Source organism: Melitaea cinxia, chromosome 2, assembly GCF_905220565.1.
Source record: "Melitaea cinxia chromosome 2, ilMelCinx1.1, whole genome shotgun sequence".
NCBI classification, from domain to species: Eukaryota; Metazoa; Arthropoda; class Insecta; order Lepidoptera; family Nymphalidae; genus Melitaea; species Melitaea cinxia.
This window is the reverse complement of record NC_059395.1, coordinates 19872947-19895314: the sequence shown is the minus strand read 5'-3', so window position 1 is coordinate 19895314 and position 22368 is coordinate 19872947. Positions and strand designations below refer to the sequence as shown.

Genomic DNA, 22368 nt, shown 5'->3' with positions numbered 1-22368 from the left:
CATTTGACCGGTGCGAGGTTTAAATCGCTGTCCACACCCCTTTGTGACCATTGTCAACCCTTCAGCAGCGGACAATGGCTATGGGAACCTGGAAGCATGGTCCTCGGTCACTGTTGACCATTTAAATAGTGAATGGAATAGTGTTACTGTATAATCACTAGTAAATAGAAGTATTTTAATACTACTGATTTTTGAAACGGGTTTTAATAGTCCCGTAAGTTCAGTATTTGTAATGTCACGGATACGATTCGAGGGTTGAGATTTTAAAACTGTTAAAAAAATATTTTTCATAAACATTTATTTATTACAAATAGTATTACTAGTTTATTATAACTATTTTTAATACTAGTAATATTTTAAAAACGTGACAGGTACGCTGTAAGAATACGTAGCGGAACTTATGTTAAGTTCGGAAAAGTAATGACCTTTACTTAATGATACTTTGTAATCTATTGTATAATAATAATATTGACGTAGCCATACCATAAGTTATACTTTCTTACTTAATACGTACTTTGAGAAGTACGACCAAATTAGTATCATTGAATTCATAAGGTCATTATAATATTTTGATGAGTAATAAGCGATGCAGCTGCGAGTCTGTTTGTTCACCTCTAGATGTCGAGACATTTGAAGGGCGTGAAATATGACATGAAAATACCATACTTTATCTAAAGGTATGCCATAAAGAATTAAGCAACAACTATTTGTATTTAATTCAATGAACTGAATTAGCTTAACAGACCTGGTTAAATTTACTATAAAATTTTTTAAATATTTGTAACCTGAAACGATATTCCCTCAAGTGTTCAAGATCAGGAAATCAGGACTAATAAAAGGCCTATATAAAATGACAATATTATTAGATATCTAACCGTAGCGTCCAGCGGCGAGGCGGCCACACTCGAACTAACGGCCAGGTACGCGGAATTGCGCTATTGTCACAACCCTTTCATCTCACGTATCAAAATAATAAATTAACAATAAATAATGATCGCTTCTTCCCCTCGGTCCGTCTACCGGTCGGTGCGGAATGCGGTCCCATTAGTAAAATATCACAATACGGAACAAAAGTACCCCGATCCCTCTTTTAATCGGACCATCTTTATGAAGTGACCACTGTCCATCGCCTTTGTGCCAAAAGCGGCGTTAGACCATAATCCATGCGAATCGTGACTTAGAATTTTTTTGCATATGAATAATCATGTGTACATAAGATCTTATGTATTCGTACACGTGGAGATCTCGTTCTGTACATAAATAATCGGATGGACTTCGAAATAATTGGCTATAAATTCTTCGAATGTTATACGAGTATTAATTTCTTCGATTTTCATATATAACTAATATTATTCATATATAACTAATATTATTTCATATATAACTAATATTAATAATAATAACATAATATTTTCATATGTAACTCATTCGTTTCAAAGCTGTAAATAATATAAACATAATACTAATTACATACTTTTAATGAGTATTTGACAATGAAATCCATAATTTAAGTGATTTCATTTTATTATATGTGTGTGACGTTTACAAAATGGCAGAATATGATTATTTGACGCCGACTGTAATAATAATCTTAGAAAATAATTAAAGAGATGTCACTTAACAATAAAACGTCGTATGACTTACACTAGAAGTTGATTTAGGACCTATCAATATAAAAAGCGACTTTATTTGTTTTTCTATAGCCCATAAACTACTGTATTTACGAGTCATTTTTGTGTACTGGTGTAAATCTATCAATACTTAATACTGGACATCCATGACTGTTTTGATTGATACAGTTAAAACCCGTATTTTATTTGTTCTTTTAATTTGCTATACGACGAGTATTTAAGAGTGTGGCACAATACGTACAATTACGAATACTGTTTAATAATTGTTAAAACAGTATTTAGTATAGCAACGTCTTCTGTGCGACAAAGTCAGCCCTGAACTAACCCGCCTGCCCCGTGTGGTGACTATGGGCAAAACACACGAGTTCACGCCATTTTCGGCGCGAACTTGTGGAGGCCTATGTCCAGCAGTGGACGCAATAGGCTGAAGTGTGATGTGTGTGTGTGTGTGTGTGTGTTTTAATATAATTGTTCTTAAATATGTAAGTTAAAAAATTATACTCATAACATAATATTAAAATCATGAAGGTTTTCTAATCAAATATTATTTTAAAGCCCTAGAGTATAGCCCTTTCTAAGCCCTAAGTTTTACTATCATTCAAACCCGGTAACCCTTTCCGCATAGTCTTTGTTATTCATCTCTTTTAAGATGCTAATGTAGTTAGGAGCCGGCTATCGGTAGGTGCCGGCGGTCAGCTACGTAACATATGTACAATGTGAATAATACATTATATAAAACTGTGACGAATAAAACCGAACGTGTGACTTTATCTTAAGAATGAAAAATATTTTATTGATAATAATATTAAAAAAATATATTTTTTTTTTGTTACATATCTTTGGTAAAAGTATGTTTTCGAAAATTTATTATAATTAATTTTTCAAACAACTGAAACATGTAATAAGCCATATTCAATAAATGAAAGTGAATCACTAAATATTAATTATTTTATTACATTTCAAACAAACAAACTAATTTATTAAAAGAATTATTCATTCAATTTGCAACTCGTAAATCATTATCGTTTCATTCATGAACAAACAATGAGTTGCGTCTGCGCACCCACGCGTGTCATTCTAACAAAGTGTTACCGATGGTTTGATCCAAAGCTGGCAGCCACTAAGCGATTAGAACGAGACGAGTGACAGATTAGCGGCCACTGTGTAGGGGATAGGAACGTGCAAGGTGTATAACCCATTTTTGCATGAAGATGTTCGAAATGTACGCAATGTGCACAACCATCTGCGTTTTGTTTAGTTAGGTCCGTCCCGACCCGGCGCGGTATTGTAAGGGTTAAGCTTTGTAGTGCCGACGATTTTCGTAGTAATGTGTACGTTTTTGCACAAAATGTAATTTTATATCTTCAAATATATGTGTATCGCATTACCATTTAAATAACACACCGACCTCTAAGCCTAGTTTTAAGGTAAATAATCCTTTATTTGTGTATCACTTTACTCTTTAATGTATTTTTATATTATTTTGATAAAACAAAGTTCTTGTCTAATTTTTAATTTTTAATACATAAAAGAGACGAATACATTATCTTAGTAGGTTATACGAGTACGTCAGAATCGTCACAATGTAAAACTATGTTTTAATTTGATGCAAAATATGTATCTCATAACGCTGTAAAAATGTTTGTTCACTAAAGTATTATTACCGCCATATATTTGTTACAAAATACATAAGCGGAATGACGTAATAATGCCCCGAGTAATACATCAAGCTGTCAGAAATGGACAATAACAAAAATGAACCCTTTTAATATAAGTGAAAGTGAATTGTTCACTTGTGCAAATTATCAATACTCCCACATGGGCGATTTAGGGTTGAATCGGGATGAAATTGCACATTTTACACTGGCCTCTGACCATCTGCACAAGCTGATTTTGAAGGGTTAGCTTTAGTTTGTGACACTATTATTATTACGTTATTCTCTTAACTATAAATAATATACATGTTATGTATTGCCTATTATTAATAAAATAATAAAATTATTGAATTCTACGGATACAGTAATAATACTTAATTGTTTTTGATGTGCTCGACGTGAGTCTCACGGGAGGATTTTCAGTGCACTAATGGATTAAACTTGAATAACGAGTCTCTTACGCAAAATGTCAAAGAGGTTGTTGCCGTAATAATTCTGATAACGTATCCTTGCTTTATATTCATCACTTCAAGTTTAATTTGCAAATTTTGTTTAGTAAAACGTAATATTCGCTATAAAAGTAGGTCTATGGTTACCGGTTACGCGTCGCGTGTGCGTCGTATCGCATTGAATGGTGTGGCGGTGTGCGTGAGGGGAGGTTGGGGGCCGCGGTCGTGACATTGGAAGGCATCAGCTGAGGGTATCGATTGCCCCGCACTTCCTCTTTGTTCTTTATGAATTTTTCATACCTCACCCCCTGCCGCTTGTTTTGACGCCAACTTTCGCATCGAGCGGTTGGATCAGTAATGTTTGTGTATAATTTCGTTCCAGAACGTACTAGAATCATTTCATTACTTCAAATTAAAAGAGTACTGATAATATATATTATATGTATAGAGTATACATTTATTTTATATCGAGCGACTATTTATTTTATAACAAGCAGACGGTTAGCAACAAACAGCCCAAATAAAATATCACGTCATAACGGGTTTTGGTCGTCTGAACGTGAGATATAGGCACGCCAAAAAATACAAGGCGCTGTCTGCTATGTATGTATGTACTATATAGGTATCTATGTAATCCCTCTTCGCAGCTCAGATAAAATATGTCAAATCTAGGTTAGGACATTTACAGACGGGAGGCAGACGCGAAAGACGACCTACAAAAAACTTTTAGTAAATGTTAGCTACGATCGATGGTTTAAGAGATAGAAGGCTATTTTCAAAAGAAGTCCCTCCCCAAACTTCAAGACCAATAATAATTTACAATCCACTTTTTGAGATTTCGGCAGTAAATCTCATTTAGAAATTTCAGACCGAGCTTTAAAAAGCTCATCTTTATATACAAAGTTATTGCTTAAATGTCGATACAAGGTAAGCACATTCAAACTTTTTGGGCTATTAAAATAAAAGTTATCTTCTTTAGTAATATAGACATTTATGTACGTGCTGACAGACCGTCAGACAGTAATATAATCATTTCGTTTTAAAAATATAATCTATGTCCCATTTGGAATTCCGTGAACGCAGCCGGATGAAATATCCTCCATTCTTATTAATCGTTTATATTTTAGTAGATTTATTTCAAACGTAATAAACTTTCGACTAAAGTTATTTGTCATAGCTTTATTGAATATATAATTTTCGTGTGACGCGTTTTGAGGCTTGTGTATATGCAGAAGGTTATTTCGTCTGACGTATGGTACACTGTTTTCTTTAGGCTATATTTTGAAGTCTATTATTAAGTACCAATTTACATAAATAGTATGATATTATATTAAAGTCAGAGTTTTTTACAGTTTTCAAAATGAGGTTGTAGAATATTTATATTATATGGAATTGGTATTATAGGTAACAGTTAAAACATACGTACTTACGTGTTACGTACAAAACAACAATGCTAGGGTAATTCTAAAATATAATATCGCAAATATCCGGTCGAACTCTGAAAGAGCTTTCAGGTCATTTTCAGTACATTTATTAAATAGTAATCTCTGTCCGTCGATCTGTCCACAGGAAATTGCGTTTACTATAGCGAGGTACCGGAGTTGTACGTGTGTCGACGACTTAAAGCCATTTCCGTTGTTTTCTCCGTAAAACACAGATCTTCGGATGATTACTCTTAAACCGAGAGGGATCAAAATACGGAAATGAGAACGTTATTTGATTTTTTTTTTTCACGAAAAATCGGACTTAGGTTTTATCTAATGAATCCTAATGAGACATCTCGTTCAGTATTAACTTTATGATTATATTTGAAATGTATATATTTCTAGAAATAAAAAATAAAAGATTACTTATTTTTATATGAATAGAAACATAAGATTAAGAAAAAGAAAAAAGAAAATAAGATCGTCTAGTATTCGGCCTTGTCAATTATGACTACGAGTAAAAGTAGGCTTTAGGTCACGTAACAAGCGAAAATGGCTCCGAGCAAACACTATTTAAGGACAAAGGGCTCTAGTCTCGGTACAGACCCTTAGGTTAGGCTGACCCGAATCAAATCTACCTGGGCTTGTACCCGCCTGATGTCGTAACATATTCATCCCTATTTTAGGCGATATTATATATCAAGGATATTCTAGACATTATTCCATTTATCTTGTTACAAATATCAAATGTTAAAGAAGATACTCGTTCGTGAATTATTGAATAAAATTATAGATGTACATTACTTCGTCCATTTTATTATAAAAAAATATATTTACAGGTATATATGAAACATTTAGGTAATACAGATTATACTAGATTTTGAATCATGATTTGATTATATGAATAGCTTGTGACAATCTAATCTATGTAGCTTTTTACTGAATTATTTATATCATTTATACCTTGAAGGATACTTTAGGATTTATTTGATTTTAAGGTACCAAAATAGTGCTTCTGAAACCTATCACGAGTACTCTTTGTAATCGTAGTAGAATTTGGACTTTCAATATAATAATATGTATTACGATGGCCACTGTATCGACTGATAATAAAAATAAAGTTCAAGTACATATGAGGAACGTTTATTATCGTCGTTTTGTGATCGATGATAAAATTATTTTTAACCGACTTCCAAAAAAGGAGGAGGTTCTCAATTCGACTGTATTTTTTTTTAGTACCGTAGAGTACGGGATTCGTTGTGGTCCACAATTCGCACTTGATTCGGTCTTACTAAACTCTTTGTCTGAAACATCACAGTTCACAGGGAAGCGAAACAAAAAGAAAATAATTGAGGTATTTGGAAAATTATGCCTAGTGCGCGAACTTGGGCAGGCCTATGTCCAGCAGTGGACTGCAATAGGCTGAACTCGCTGACTGATATATGTGACTGTACTGTACGTAAAAGTATTTACCTGTATTAGGCGCTGTATATAAATGATGACGAGGCGCGGGGGCGGGTGCCAGCAGGCCATGTAGGAGCGCCCTGCCTAGGGAACCACGCGCGCCTAGCGAGAGAGCTGTAGGCTCTCCGTCCACTGTAACAAAAATAATAAAAAGTATCAAAAATCTATCATTCTCATTCCAGTCTTAACGATTAAATTGAAATTTTATTGATGTAGGCCACAGCAGGAAATATTCTGCTCAAATTCTGGAGTAACTGGGGAAGTATCGCTGCCTTTCAGAAGATCACAGCTAAATAATACTGCCTCCAAGCAGTATATTGTGTTCCTGTTGGTGAGTAAGGTAACCAGAGCTCCTGGGGATTGGTGGTAGGGTTGGCAACACTTTTACAATGTTTCTGGTGTTACAAGATTCTATAGGCTACACATAGGTCAGGTGAGCCGTACGCGTTTGCCGACCCAGTTGTATATATGTATATAAAAAAAAACTTAATTACGTTTTTATCATTCTCGTATGTCTTAATTTCGTTGTATCGTTTGTTAACTATGTATAACTAGCAAAACTACTAGCTGTGCCCGCGACTTCGTCCGCGTGTAATTTAACAAAATAATTATTGTGCAGTGCGCAGAGGTATAAAATTAAAATAAAATATCTAAAATTAAAGTAGCCTAAGTTACTCCTTATTACATCAGCTATCTGACAGTGAAAGTCCCGTCAAAATTGGTGTTGCCGGTTCCGAGACTAGCTGGAACGAACAGACAGACAGACAAAAATTATAAAAAAATGTTATTTTGGTACATACATATATGTACCGTGTATACATAGGAATGAACACACATATGAATTTAGTTTAAGGCTAGATTAATAAGATTTTTTAGTTATGTTTAAAGATCTAAAAATATAGTGTAGTATTAATCGTTTCACATATTTTTCTTGACTAAAAAGCTAATTCTTCCTAGTGAAAATTTTATCTTTTTATCTAGGTCTAAGTAGAAATTTATATAAATCTTTGTTAGTTGTAGGTACTAGTTGTTATTTACCATTGTAAAATAATAATTTTTGGAGCCCCGGGATACAAGGCCATGTTAATTCTGTCCGAAATAAGATTATTTTACTTGGATGTATTTCTCAATAATCACAGGTAAAAAAAAAATACTTGTGAGGACTAAATTTTTATTATTTCAAGCATTATTCAAAAAAAAAAAAAAAAATATATATATATATATATATATTAATTAAAGAAATTTGTTACATTTCGTTTGCTTAGTTACTTTTTCACTTAGATTTGATAACAATTTTTGGATGTTTACCTGTTATTAGGTACAGCGGTATTAAAATGATATGGATTTCAATAACAGATTATAGGATCGATTTTGCGTAATGTATAATGATAGCAGCCAGACGCTTCCGTGCGCCGACCTTGAGACCTCCCTGGACCACCTGTTGTTCCCTCCCTAACCTCCGTAACAGTGCGCATGTTTGCCGCAGAGAGAGAGGAACACTCTCCCTTTCGTCTAGGTCGAAATGTCTAGACGGAGTGTGAACTCTTTACGGCGCGGAACATGGCCGTCTGATGTGGATATGAACACGAGACGAAATGCAAATTCGGCTATCGTGACTCACGCGATGCATCACAACATGTAGATATTAATACTCATTAAATTTAAACCCTACCCATTTCATCAACCCTTTTTAGCAACGACACTTTTTTGAATATATTTCAGTTTTTGGTGATAAAAATAAAATTAAATTTTTGCATTTCGTCTAGGACACAGCTAGACGGGTCGACGTTGAATGCCTTGAGTGTTCGTTCTACGAGCGAGGTTTTCAAATGTTTGCCGAGATAGCCGGGGAAATGTTCGGAACATTTTTCGTTCATTTCAGCAACGTTCCGCTGACAGGTACTTAAGCTTCAATCGACGGCGTCGTGCTGCGATTGGCAGAGCTTAGTACGACAGTGTTACAAGTTGAATAAATGTTACATTTTGTAACAAAAGCAATATAATGTACAGATTAGTATAATTTCAATAAAATGTATACCTGTTTAGTATTAATCAGTTACTGTACGAATTTGATAAGTTAATATAATGAATATGTTACACGTACACATAATATGTAGATATAAGTAAAAGAGATATGAAGATTTAATAAAACATAGTATATATCCGAGACGTTCATCGCTCTTAGTTTAAATTCTACAGCAGTTTGCGAGTATTCATTGTAGTACAAAGTGCAAGAACACGATTATAGCTAAGAGCTGAACTGCAAGCTCGGATTCTGCATTATTCAAGACATAGGAAGATGGCTACGGGTCGGCGAACCCTGAACAGAATAATTCCATTTTCCTGAGTGCAATGGAAATTCACTGCTTAAAGAGCGTAATTTAGTATATTTTCAATTTTCTTTAAGCGCTGAATTTTGTTAGTTTTCAAAGACACTGTATGTTGGGTTTACAGATTAGAGCAATTTGAGTATCGCTCTTTATTACGTACATGTACAAATCCAATTACATTGTATGACTAGCTTCTGATTACCAGTTTTCTCAGTAGGTAACAATAATATATCTCAATACTCATACGGATTATTCTGACGTTAATAATATCATATGTTTAGTATAATTAAAAAATGTTTACTACAAATAATTTACGAAGAAATAGTACCTAGTATTAACCGCGTTTGAATACAACATCTACTGTATTGTAGTATTATAGCAACGTTGTATGGCATTATATAGAGCGTAGGCTTCGTGTCAATCGATACGCGCTGAATTTAGGGCATCCGGCCCAAGCTAGACTTCCGCTTACGCCCAGCCAATGTCAGAGTTTTATGTGAAAGTTACACAACCATTTCGAATGGGAATTGCTATTTTAGTCAAATTCTTTGTATACTTGCTTTATGTACAGTAATATATAACATGGAAATACCTAAAAGGATATTTGTTGTTTATTTGTATTTCTCATATTACGTCACATAAAGTTCTCTTTCATCTATACTAATATTATAAAATATATCTATTTTTTCATACAGCTAAGTTATATGGGAGGGGGAGGGGGGGTTAATAACATATATGGCAAAACAACGTTCCCGGGGTCAGCTAGTATGATACGCGTATATGATGTTTACTTAATGTAATGAAATAGTCTGTACAATATTTTCGTTGTAATTTTTTATTTCAAATGTAAACTGATAATAAATTTTATTGTATTTGTCACGAATTGTTGCGGTCGACTGTGTCACGTATGTAGGTACATGTGAATTTTATATAGTCATATATACGTTAAGACTAATATGCAGTAATAATATCTATATAAATACATAAAATTGGATTGTCTGTTTGTAATATTAAAATAACAGCATTTTACTAAATGCATATGGATATAACACGGTGCATACATAAAATAACATTTTTACAATTTTTGTCTGTCTCTCTGTTTTTTACGGCTAATTTCCGAAAAGGCTGAACCGATTTTAACGGGACTTTCACTGGAAGATAGCTGATATGTAAGGAGTAACTTAGGCTACTTTTATTTTAGAAATTTATTTATTTTGTAACTTTGCAAACTGAACAATAATTTGGTTTTAAATTCCACGCGGACGGAACTGCGGGCACAGCTAGTATATTAATAAACTTCAATTTTTGTTATTATTTAAGATAGCAAAAAATTTGACAAAAAAATTGAAATATATAGCATACAGGCCAGTAATAATTTTAGTAGTAATTGACAAATACAACTGTCAAAAACTGACGTCAATTTAAAATAGGTTTTAAAAGTACTGCCCAGAATGAGTAAATAAGTTTCAAAATTCAGTTTCATAAGCATGACAGCAAAGCCAAGCGTAGAACTTATACTAAACTCAATTTCATCCAGCATCCCTAACAAGCTACAAGATAACGTTGGAACGTAAATTAATCTCGCCGCAAGCTCAAAGGGAGAGTTTACCTAGACATTCAGTAATCCTGAACTCCTCCCCCCCTACTTTTACTTTCCTGTTCTTCTGAAATATTAACTAAGTTGCCTAAGTTATGCGGGCGATTCCCCCCTGGGCCCCTGGGGGGAGGTGAATGCACTGGGGCAGGGTGCAGGTATATAATTTCAGCTAGTAAAATAGTAGTTTATGCAGTTCAACGGTCCTGTTGCTACCATTTGCGTGGAAGGTTTTATTGCTTTGGGAGGTTTTTTTATTTTATTTTACATACGACATCGAATCGTTATTTGTAAGTTTGTTTTATGTTTAATAAAAAAAAAAGTTACAGTTTAGAAATATTATTTTAAACGATGTGCTCATTAGATAAACATCGTGAATTTTTATTTTACTGAATCAATTACAGACTAAACCCTTTTTTTGATACCTTTATAACTTTTTTTTTAATACAGCGATATATGAACTCTTTCATTGCATATTTATTTCCCGCCAGCTACTTAAGAAATAAAACATAGGATAAAGACATGTCATCTCATTTTTACTGAAACAAGTAAACAATTATGTCAACAAGGATGAACAGATTTCTACAATATTGTTGAGAGAGATCATGAAGTTAGTAAAATATTAGGTACCTACTTATCAAATAATGTATTATTTTACTTAGTAAAGGGACATTTTATTGTGTATTAAATAATAAAAGACCAAATGGTGAAACTCACATCGACATATTCGACGTGTCTCTACATAAAATAACAATAAAATTAATTCCATTCATCATAATTTGTCTTTAGTTGTATTATTAAATAAAACGCTTAAAAAACCTGCTAATCTCGAGATAGGTAGGTCTACTATATAAATACATTATATGTATTTTACATTAGACATCGCCATATAGAACAGGTATATAGGTGTGTGTTATACGTATTGCTAAAGATAATATACATATGAGAAAAATCTCCACCAATTATGAGAATTGAAACTTAGCAAGACTCAAGTTTAATTCAATTAGGTATACGGACATACGGTTGATGCATGCGTTTTGAAGCCAACAATTATAACGTATATATTTGTTCCTTTATTAAGGTAAAATGATCCCTCTTTTATTTTTGGCAATTACATGAATCAAAATATCGCAAATTTAAACAACGCAGATAGGACCTGTTCTCAATGTGACCCGCCACGGTGGTCGAGGAAGTGTTCGCAAGATGGCGGGTGACGTCACCGTGGTGTTATGTGATTATAGTGTTAACGACCTATTTAAATTATGTTAATAAATTTTTTAAATTATACTTTTTATAATTTGATTTTTTTTCCAGTTTTGTGACTTTTTTGTGTAAGGATTCTGAATAAGCATAACAATTATTGTTACGATTAAAATATGTTTAGTCTGTACAAATAAACATGAATTTTGACTTATTAAAATATTTTTTTATCTGTATTGAGAACCTAATTAAATTAATTTAGACCATGAAATTACAGACTTGGCTTCGGCCTTATTTTGCCAGTCATCGAATCAGAAGAAAAGTAAAGTTACTTCAGACTTGGCTCCGGTCTTTTGATATATTAGAACAAAACTTACAAATTCAAACTAAGCTGTATGGATTATAGTCCTTTGCCTTTCCCTATTGGGGATAAATTTTAAAACAACAACAATATTAAATTAGACCATAATGAGTAGAAATAAGTATAAGAAATAATTTTGTGACAGAGATGTAATAAGAAATTCTGTTTTGAAGTTTAAAATAGACTAGATGTAGTTTTTATGTTTAGCATTTTTTATTAGACGTTATATAACTAGTAAGGAGTAAACAACAAATTTATTCTAATGAGCACTTGTTACAGACTTTTGTATAAACTAAAATACTCATTTCGCCCGTATCATTAAATAGTGTAAAAAAATCAAGATTGTCAATAGAGCAATTCGCACTTGTTATAAAAACCAGTTAAAAGGAAGTCAATACGCATGTTAAACAAAGTATTTAGAACTTTATTTTGTTAATTGTAAGGTTCATTTGAGAGCAATAATCCGATTCGGAAAATCTTGCGAGATGGCTGACGTCAAAGTCTTACATCCGGGAAGCTTCTGCTATTTCAAACGGCGTCGACCGTGTCGTGTACCGCGGCTTCTTACATTTTCTGTGGCTCGTGAGGTCGTCATATACTGGTTGTAGACCGTCTCAATTATATAGGTATCCATATCAAGCAGAACGAACAGTGATCGAGTATATTGTTCATTATTATTTTTTTTCTTAAGGATGTAACGCGCTATATTAAGACCAAAGAAATATCCGATAAGCTCAATTATAAAAATGTCCCGCGATTCGAAAAAGTATTTAGTGTAGTTGTTGTATTTTTTTTTGGCAGGGCAATGTCTGCGTCAATTTGTAAATCCTCTGGTCACCTTCACGATACTCTGGTGTTGTTTACATGTAAATAAAGCTGGCTATTTAAACGTTTTAAAAATAATATCGTAGAGAGCAATCTGAGCGTTTCCGCGCCCGAAATAAACAAGCACCTGTGATCTTAATACATCGCAGAAATATTACGCTAAAATATTTAGAGTTTAACCTATAATCCAAACTAACAATTATAAAATTTACGTAAACATTTTTTTACATTTGTTATAAAGTCTCCGTTAAAGTAAAAAAAAAAACACAGATTAAAAAATAACTCGTCTAGAAATGGCGAACTAACAAAGATGGCGTCGGAAAAGCGCGGACACTTTCCCCGCGCGGGAAACGAAAGAAAGTCGCGCTGCGAAATGGAAACTGTTGCGATTACGTTGATAACATGTTTATCTTACATTAATAGCTGCACGCGTCCCGCCGCATGCCAAGCTAGATATTCTGTTATTTCCGTTCGAATTGCATATATAGTATGTAAGTGTACGTGCCACCATTTTTTAAACTGTATATATGTTACTCGACCATGAGACTGACTATATGTATGTTAAAGATCAAAAAGTTTTAAGGTTTCATCAAACAAAAAAGGTCGCTTAATAAGTCGTTAGCTGGTTACGCAACCCGTGAGTCAGTCGGTGTTCAAAAGGCTGTCAAAACATTGTTTATCCGGTCACTTTGCATGTACACACCAAATAAGTATTGGATAGGTTACAAAATTATTTGCCAATCGAACAAACGTTACGTTGAATCTATGATATGACAAATTTTTTTTAGAAACGACATTTTGAATTCGAATCGATTTTTTTGCAGTCCAACAAGATGGAAAGTGACATAGATAAAGTGACCGTAGTACAACCGCATTGAAATAGATCTGCTACCGGGCTATCATGCGCGTGCGCAGCCTAACTGGGTCAGCGGCGAAGGGCGATGCGTCTCCCACTCCCGCTAGTGCTGCCACGTCCGGGTGGATATTAAAATAATCTTTGATTATTTATTAGATTAATTATTTTATAACTAAAAAAATTAAATGAAGGATATTAGCTATTTTCTTTTTAACTATTTTGAGAAGTAATCACACACAAAATATTAATTGATTTCCGAAATATCGATTCTTATATGGCAGAAATTTAAAAAAATAAGAAACCAAGATGGCGACGACGCAAGCAGTGATATCAAAGATGTCAGTAATTCGAAGTTTCGCAAGCTATTGTCTATTAGTCATGTCCTAAAAGCTCGGTTTCGTTCGGTTGCATTATTTTTTTTCACCTTGGAATAGAACAGCGGGTCGGCAGCCTACGTGCAGCCTCGGTCAGGCGCTAATGCTACTCATGGTCGAGTAACATTTCGAGCCAGGCCAAATACAATCGAGGTGTTCTAATCTTTATTACCAGCTGAGAAAGCGCGTTTTACAATGACGATTTTGCCGTAATAGTCTGCCGTATCAAAAACATTATATTTTTCGTCATTGGCTGATTAGACTAAGCGGTTCGTATTTGTCACGAGCGGAAAAAATAACAAAATATTTACTAAACGAAATAGGCCATGACAGTTATTTTAAGAGACAAATTTTATACGTGTTATGTAACTTGTGTATTTTTTATAATTTGAAGAACTAATAACCGGCCAGTAACTTTTAACTTGAAATACAAAGACCGTTCGCGTAATTTAATTCATAACAAAATCTTACGTTTTTATCGTGTATTGCATTACTGTTGATAAGCTACTAGCAGATACGTTATCGCGATACGATACTCGTAGGAAGCGAGAAATAGGGACAAGGATATACCTTCCTCAGATATATTTGTTTGTTATTGTCGAATTCTGTACACGTGTAATCATTGCAACACAACGTAAAAAATCTATTATTTACTTTTTTTAAATAACACTACAGTAGAAAACCGGTGAATAGTATAAATGTGTCAACGAGAACGAAGTTGCGCGTCACTACGGTCGGCCATGTTTGCTGCAGCGCGCGAAAGTGAGATTTCGCGCGAACGGTGCATCGCGGCTCCCTTGACCTGGTTCCCCTCCCGACCGTAAGCAGATAGATGCTAGCTCTGCGTAGCTATTAGCTAAATAGATCTTTGCGTTTCGGTAATACAATATGGTCTTGTGTCTAACATTGTAATATAACGTTTCATGATTAACGCCCGTTCAACGATGTTGAATACATTTCTTAATAACACAAGTTGACAGTAAATAAAGCAAAGATTATCAATAATTCCATTTGTTTTTTTAAACGTAATTATAATTAAATAAGAGTTTGTTTGTGTATTCATTTGTTTCTCACTCGGCCTGCTTTAAACTTGCCAGTGGAATATTTCGTGGATATATTACAAAACACTTAAATTTGTTTATAAAATTAATTTACTTGTCATTATCGTACCGTATCTAAATTAATCGGTTAATATTTCTCAACGTTTTAATCGTGTATAAGGCGTGATGTTTGTGTGAAACTGTTCCAGTGTGAACCGCAGTAAACCGGTAAGGAATGTAAGGCGGAAACGTTAGCCAATCTCACAACAAGTGGGTGCTGATTCGGTCACGATATCCGAACTGAGTGCAATAAAAATAATTTAGCTTTTGTGAAATTTTAAACCGAAACCTTAATTTGACCTTTATTTACCAGACTTTTGATATCTCCGAAGATTGAAAACGGTACTAAACAAAATGCAAATACCTGTAACAAATTGCTAGTTATATCTTTATTTTATATTATTATAATTATAGAACATTTATCGATAATTTTAATAATAGGATATGTTTCGTGCTAGCTAATTTAAGATCAATATACATTTTGTCAAATGACTCAAACGTGCCTTTTAATCCTTTTTTTAAAATTTTGTCTGGAAGTAAGGAGAAAACAGTGTTACAATGTGTTTTGATACAATTTCGATGTATTAAAAGACCAGACGCGACGCTTTCCTCGACTAATTATATTGTATGATCTCATTAACATGGCAATGACGAGCAACATGTTATCTGTGGTCTGGATGTATAAATGGTGAATGGGGACTGAGGTGATATTGAGTATGTATTTTCCTGTTTGTGTGCGCAAAACGTAATTGCGTAATGTGGACAATGTTTTTAATTCGGCGTTACGTTAAACACCGGTTTATGGGCCAACACTATGTGGCACACACGCTAGTGTTGTCCTTTGCTGGTGACGGATTGCTTTAAAGATTAGAATTGTTGTTGACGTATATTATTTATGTATACATAGTTATGTCTTCTAATCATTTGTAACAAATATTTTTTAGAAATTTACAAAAAGGTAAATAAACGCTGGGCATGTTGTTACCGTGCTACCAAATTACGAGTAATACTGGTACTAAAAAAAACATTTCTGGCCGAAAATTTATATAAAGTAAAAAAATTAATACAAAAATTTATATTCAGTAATCACAGTTTTCCAGTAATTGTTTAAGTAAAGAAGAACCACAGAAGCTATATTTAGTGTCTTCTCAATATAGTTTTTCGTGCTAGTTACGTTAGTCGCTCAAATAAGGCTGTTTTAATACCGGACGTTGGGCAAGAGATGAAGGAAACCGATACAACAATAATATGAGTATTGCTGTGTCAAAACAGACGGAGGAAGCGGTGGCAACAATATTGTTCGTATCTCCGTGTTTGTTTGTTTGTTCTGCGCGTGCGCAACTCCGCTCAGGTATTTCGTAGTATCCGGTAAAAGTACGTTTGTTGTACGTGTTTAGTACCTAATAAGTTTTGCTTCAAACGGTAATTATTATTTCTAATTAGGATTATTTAAGATATGAATGTTTTGTATAAATACGCAATAAATTAAATTATTAAAGTATTTTCAATATGTTACTTGTAATTAAATATATTCGCACTTTCTTTATTTCAATAGTAGGCCAAATGCCAAGGTTCGAATAGTATCAGCGACCATCGATTCAATTCGTTGAGGCTTTATAACTTAGTTTTAAAACTTCTTAGTTTATTTTAATCCTACAAAAAAATTGTATTTTTTAGAACTGGCGCAATGTCTAAACCGGATATTGCTCCAATATCTAACGATAGCGATGCCGGAAATGGAGTCGTTAACCGTATTTTTAATCACCAGCCCTGAACAAATGGAATATTATTTAATTTATTGACTCCATTGCGTTTTTGGTTAAATATTTACATGGTAATAAATCACCGATTCAAGTTATATGGATGTATTTGTTTGTCAGGGTCGAATGTACCTAATTGGTTTTATCATATTATTAATGTATGTAATCAAACGAGTGTTTGACCGTTAATGTCTGTCTAAGATAGTAATACTTTGTGACTTATATGTTTGGACTGTCGTACAATTAAGCCATAAAAGTCATGTTCTGACGTTGATTCGGCCAATGTCTAAAATCTCATGTCTTATTATCCGCACGATAAGTATAATATCAAATCAAGCTTCTTTAAATTAATTTATTTCTCAATAATATATATGTTTGCTATGATAAATTCCTTGTATTATGTTTTGGGATTCCCCTTATCGTTTTAGACAAAGGAAAATGTAAAAACTTAAATTAAACATAAAATCAGTTGTGTATGTATAAATAAATTTGATTTTTTTTCGATTCTAATTTTTTTAGTTGTCACTATTAATAACTCATTAGAATAATAATAAGCTATTAATTAATTATAATATGAAAGTTATTATTAAATTGTTTCAAAATAATATGAAAAAATAAACTTTACATGTGTTCTCATTATAACTGTTTTCAGAATTCGCAGTACATGTACTTACTTTTGAGCCGGCGTTTTTCAACACCGCTTACTCAATATCCGTATGTCGTAATACTAACCAGCCCTTAACATCGTCCGTATGAGTATAGAAATATGGTTCATTATCGTTTATCTGGACCTTGAGAACGCCTACCATACGTTACTAAATCCTTTCGAACTTTTGTTCCGCGGTTCGTCAACACCTACATTCATTAAGCTGAATCGCGTTGTTAAAGTTTTTATATAACCCTATTATACATGTAAAAAAATCTTTTAAAATAAAAACAATAAATTCACAACTTCATTACTTTTGAATTGTAACAATTGTACAAAACGTTTATCTTATTTTCAAATTGTCAAGTTTTACCGAACAAAGTACAATTAATAAAGAATTTTATTTAAGTTGAAAAAAAAAACCTAAAACTGATTTGATTAAACAAATAAGGTACAAAATCGATTGCTTCGCGTTGTTGCTTGGAAACGTCTGGAAAGCCTGAATTGACCTTTATGTCGATGTTTTGTGTGGAATAAGCAATAAGTCTTCGAGCAAGTTTGGCGAAAAAAGTTAACACACAGGGACACGGCCTAGATCCTTTGTAGAAAATGTAATGGTGAGATAGCATGTATATAAACATAATATAAAAGCTCTAACAGAAGTTAGAGTAGGAATTTTATCTCTAAGTATGTCATTTTTTTGGGTAAAAAAATTTATATAATATGAATATAACTAAAAGTTACTTCAAAAAGTATTTTCGCGTGAAGTAGCGGTAGAATGTTAACAGATTTTTCAAGTTAATCCAAAATATCGCAGAACGAGCCAGCGCTCGCGTCAACAGTTGTTGAGAAAATCTCACTACATGAATAAAATTTAAAAATGTTGAAAAACTTCTTCTGTTTTACAGTAAAACTTGCACTAAACAGTAATAGCGTTGACTTCCGCTGACTAATATAAATATTGATCAAGTGTATTTAATGAATACGGATCGTAAATTAGAATTACAATAATAATTTATAATTACTTTTTACGGTCATTTGTAACACCGAGCGTAATTGATAAGCACTTTGCTTTTATTTTGGTTGGCACGCAAGTATATCTGGTGTATCATAAGATCCACTGGTGTTTGTCCGAATCTAAAGGCTTAATTAATTACTTCGGACATTGTTTTAACTTAAAAACTGTTCACTTCAGCCTATAGTAGTCCACTGCTGGACATAGGCCTCCGCAAGTTCGCGCCAGACATTATGGCGCGAACTCATGTGTTTTGCCCATAGTCACCATGCTGGGCAAGCAGGTTAGTGACCGCAGCGCTGGCTTTATCGCACCGAAGACGCTGCTACCCGTCTTCGGTTATTCCGTCATCGGTCGGGTGTTATCCCTTAGGCGCCTCTTACGACATCCACGAGAAGAGAGGGGCTGGTTATATTCTTAACTGCCGTAACCACACAGCAGAAACTACTAAAAACTTTTAAACAATGTATTTTAATTGCCACTAATTTCGAATAATCACAAACACGCACTTATTACCTCTAATGCTTTGACCACATCACTCTTCAGACCGACGTCTGAACAAAAAGAAAGATATATCCTAAAATTAATGTTACATTTAAATTCCTGCCACTCGTGTAGGTCGTACATTACATTATTTATGAGCTCTGATAACTCACTATCGCCCTGGCTTCGCACGGAAACTTATATGTATATTAGTTTAGTTATTATGGATTGATATAGGTATGTCAACAGTTTTTAAAACCTTTTTTAGCCAAATAGCTTATGGCAAATATAAATTATCGAATTATTTCAATAGAATTAACGCATATTTTAAGATAGAGTTCTAATTTATATAGTCTATACCTATTTCTAGTAGTTAGTAGTTAGACGAATGTAGAGATATTATATTTGTATATGTATATAATTGTCGTGTCACAGTGTTAGTTACAATATTCCTCCGAAACGGTTGTATCGATTTTTATGAAATTTTGTGTGCATATCGAGTATATAAAGGAATATATTCCTTTGAGTTTGTATACTTGTATAGTACCTTTTTTTATAGCAGTAGTAATATGTATTGTTATAAAAAGAGATTTTTGACACTCCATAATAGTCACATATAAAGGAAATATTTAATTTTAATTTTATGTATAGGAATTAATAAATAACTTTAAATGTCGTTTCTTTGTTTTTTCAGGTAGGTTAAGGGTTTTTATGATTTATTTTTGTATCATAATGTATAGAAAGAAAGAAAGAAATATTGTATAATGAAATCTTTTTTTTTCAGAGTAACACATTGTATAATTTTCCGATTCCAATTTTAAGTAATCAGCTAATGTCTTATATATATATATATATATATATATATATATATATATATATATATATATATATATATATATACTGCTATATGGGCTACGAAATCTTTATTTAACCTAACACAAATACAGTATCTAAAATTCTGTTAACGTTTTGCTGAATTTTTTTTTCTGTATGTAGTAGTTTTATGTATGTTCTAGAACAGCTTCGAACAGAATTCCTAAATATAAAGGAACTTTGCTCTCAGAGTTGCTGTAGCAACTATACCTTGTCATAGACAAACTCTACTTCTGTTAAGATATTACCTACTAATGTAAGACGTAATTCAAGATATTGATTATTTATATGGAATGGTAAATTAGCACGTTTGTATTTTTTTATTGTTCTTAATCTGTATTGTATAATAATTATGTTATGAATGTATGTGTGAAGAGGAAAATGTATGCGTTTGTGCGTGACAGGAAGTTATGATGACATCACAGATAGTATTATTATAGTCTTAATGACGCATGCGCAGACTAGACGCGGTATTATTAGATCTATCCTTTATCAATCGATATTTGTTGTTATTTATCGATACGTGTTTAAAACAATACGGACTGCACGCTTAAATTATATTGCATTCCTTTATTGTTTTTTAAAAGAAAGGTAGTGCGTGAAATTTACTAGAAGTTGCAAATATTACAAAGGACTTTGTTCCGTTTTGTCCCGTTTGTTAAAAAACAATGTTATCAGTAATAAAACAGGATACATACAATTTTTAATTCTAAAAAACATCGGCATTGCAAAAAACATCTGGATATCAAAGAGACAAAAGGCGAAACACCGTTACGATACACGGAATAACTATTATATTGCCAGTAAAAAAAAAAAAAAAAATAACAAAAACCCCTAAAAAATATCGCCAAATCTCTTTTTCCTTTTTTACCGTTAGGTTTTTATACGCCGAGGTTGTACACCCGCTATTGCAGGTAGGCTTTTTATAAGAGTCGTTTTTGAAATTGGGTTAAGTATTTTTTTCTATGACAGATGAACTGAGCAAGGTGAGCGGTGTATGGTTACGGAAACAGTTTTTTCTCACAAAAACCGTATGACCCTATTACGATTTTAGAAAATATTATCGTTTCACATGTTTTAAAGATTTACAAAAACTTTTAAGTGGTTCTAAATATGATTTTTGAAGTGCAACTGTATTTTATCAGATATGTATGGTTTTACGATCGACCCTTAACAGTGACTACTTGTATTATAGTATTATTGTATTATTGTGTGTTGATAAGTTATTAATAGCAAATTCTTTTTGCGAAAAACTTTAATGAATAGATTATATATAAACGAACTTATTCTCAGATTAATATGTGGCGATTACGTAATAGTCGATTTATTAACAAATAATAAACAATTTACTAAAATCGATTTTTCATATAAAAAAACGACTACTAAAATCGATTGTAAGACAAAAACTATCGATTATTATAAAAACGATTATTTTTCACATCCCTACCACAACACTACGTCTGTAATTTACGATTTTATTTTGATAATAGTTTCAACTTAAAACGTATTTATTGAATAAAATATTTTTAAGTATACATTTTATTATCTTTTTATAAGTGTTACCAAACACGGGGCCTCAATTCAACAGGTCTAGTGTTGTGAAACTCGGGCCTTGTTCCGCGGTTGAAGGTCGTTCGGCGCGGGCGCATATTCGCACTCTAGTTGCATGTGAGCATATGCCAATGTACGGAATACAGATTACACTTTGCATTTTGGATGTATCTTGGTTTTAAATGTATTAGGTAATTTTAATTAAAATAAATAAATAAACATTAAATACTTTCAACGCAAATCGTCCAGTGTATATTCGCAAGTAATTGCAACTGCGTTATCGTACTGTATTTGTGAGAATTGATTAATAGAACTTAAAAGGTAGTTGTGTGAATTTTCGATTGTTATTTTTACTATCAACTTGTTATATTCTATTAATTATTTTCAATGTTTGATATTGTGAGCGTACGAAGTCGAATGCGTGTGCGGATAAATCGACAATGATTTTTGTCGCATCGGTTGATGATAATGTTCTTTTAAATAAGATTCTTTTGTATTTTTTTAAAAATATAATAAAAATAAGTAATCACTGTGATAGTGGTAAAATTTTGGACATAGTGAATTAAATCGGAACAAGTCTTTAATGATTGTGTATTTGTTAATAAACGACATATTTAGAATACAATGTTGCCATACTTTATTCGTTAAAAGGCATTTTTTTATAAGTTTCCTAAATGGTCAACAAATATGGCGTACTTCCGACTACAGACAAATAGAGTAATAATGTAATTTAGTAAAGTGACACAAAGAGCAAACGGATGAACAATATTAGTAAGG

General features: G+C 32.9%; 1 protein-coding gene across 1 annotated transcript in view; it reads right to left on the bottom strand.

Moving 5' to 3' along the window:
* The window catches only part of LOC123666582 (ecdysone-induced protein 74EF), a 128616-nt gene that overhangs the window by 26706 nt on the left and 79542 nt on the right, over window positions 1-22368 (bottom strand). The window contains exon 4 of the mRNA XM_045600688.1: window positions 6633-6755. Coding sequence (XP_045456644.1) covers window positions 6633-6755 — 123 coding nt within the window. The remainder of the gene's footprint in view (window positions 1-6632; window positions 6756-22368) is intronic.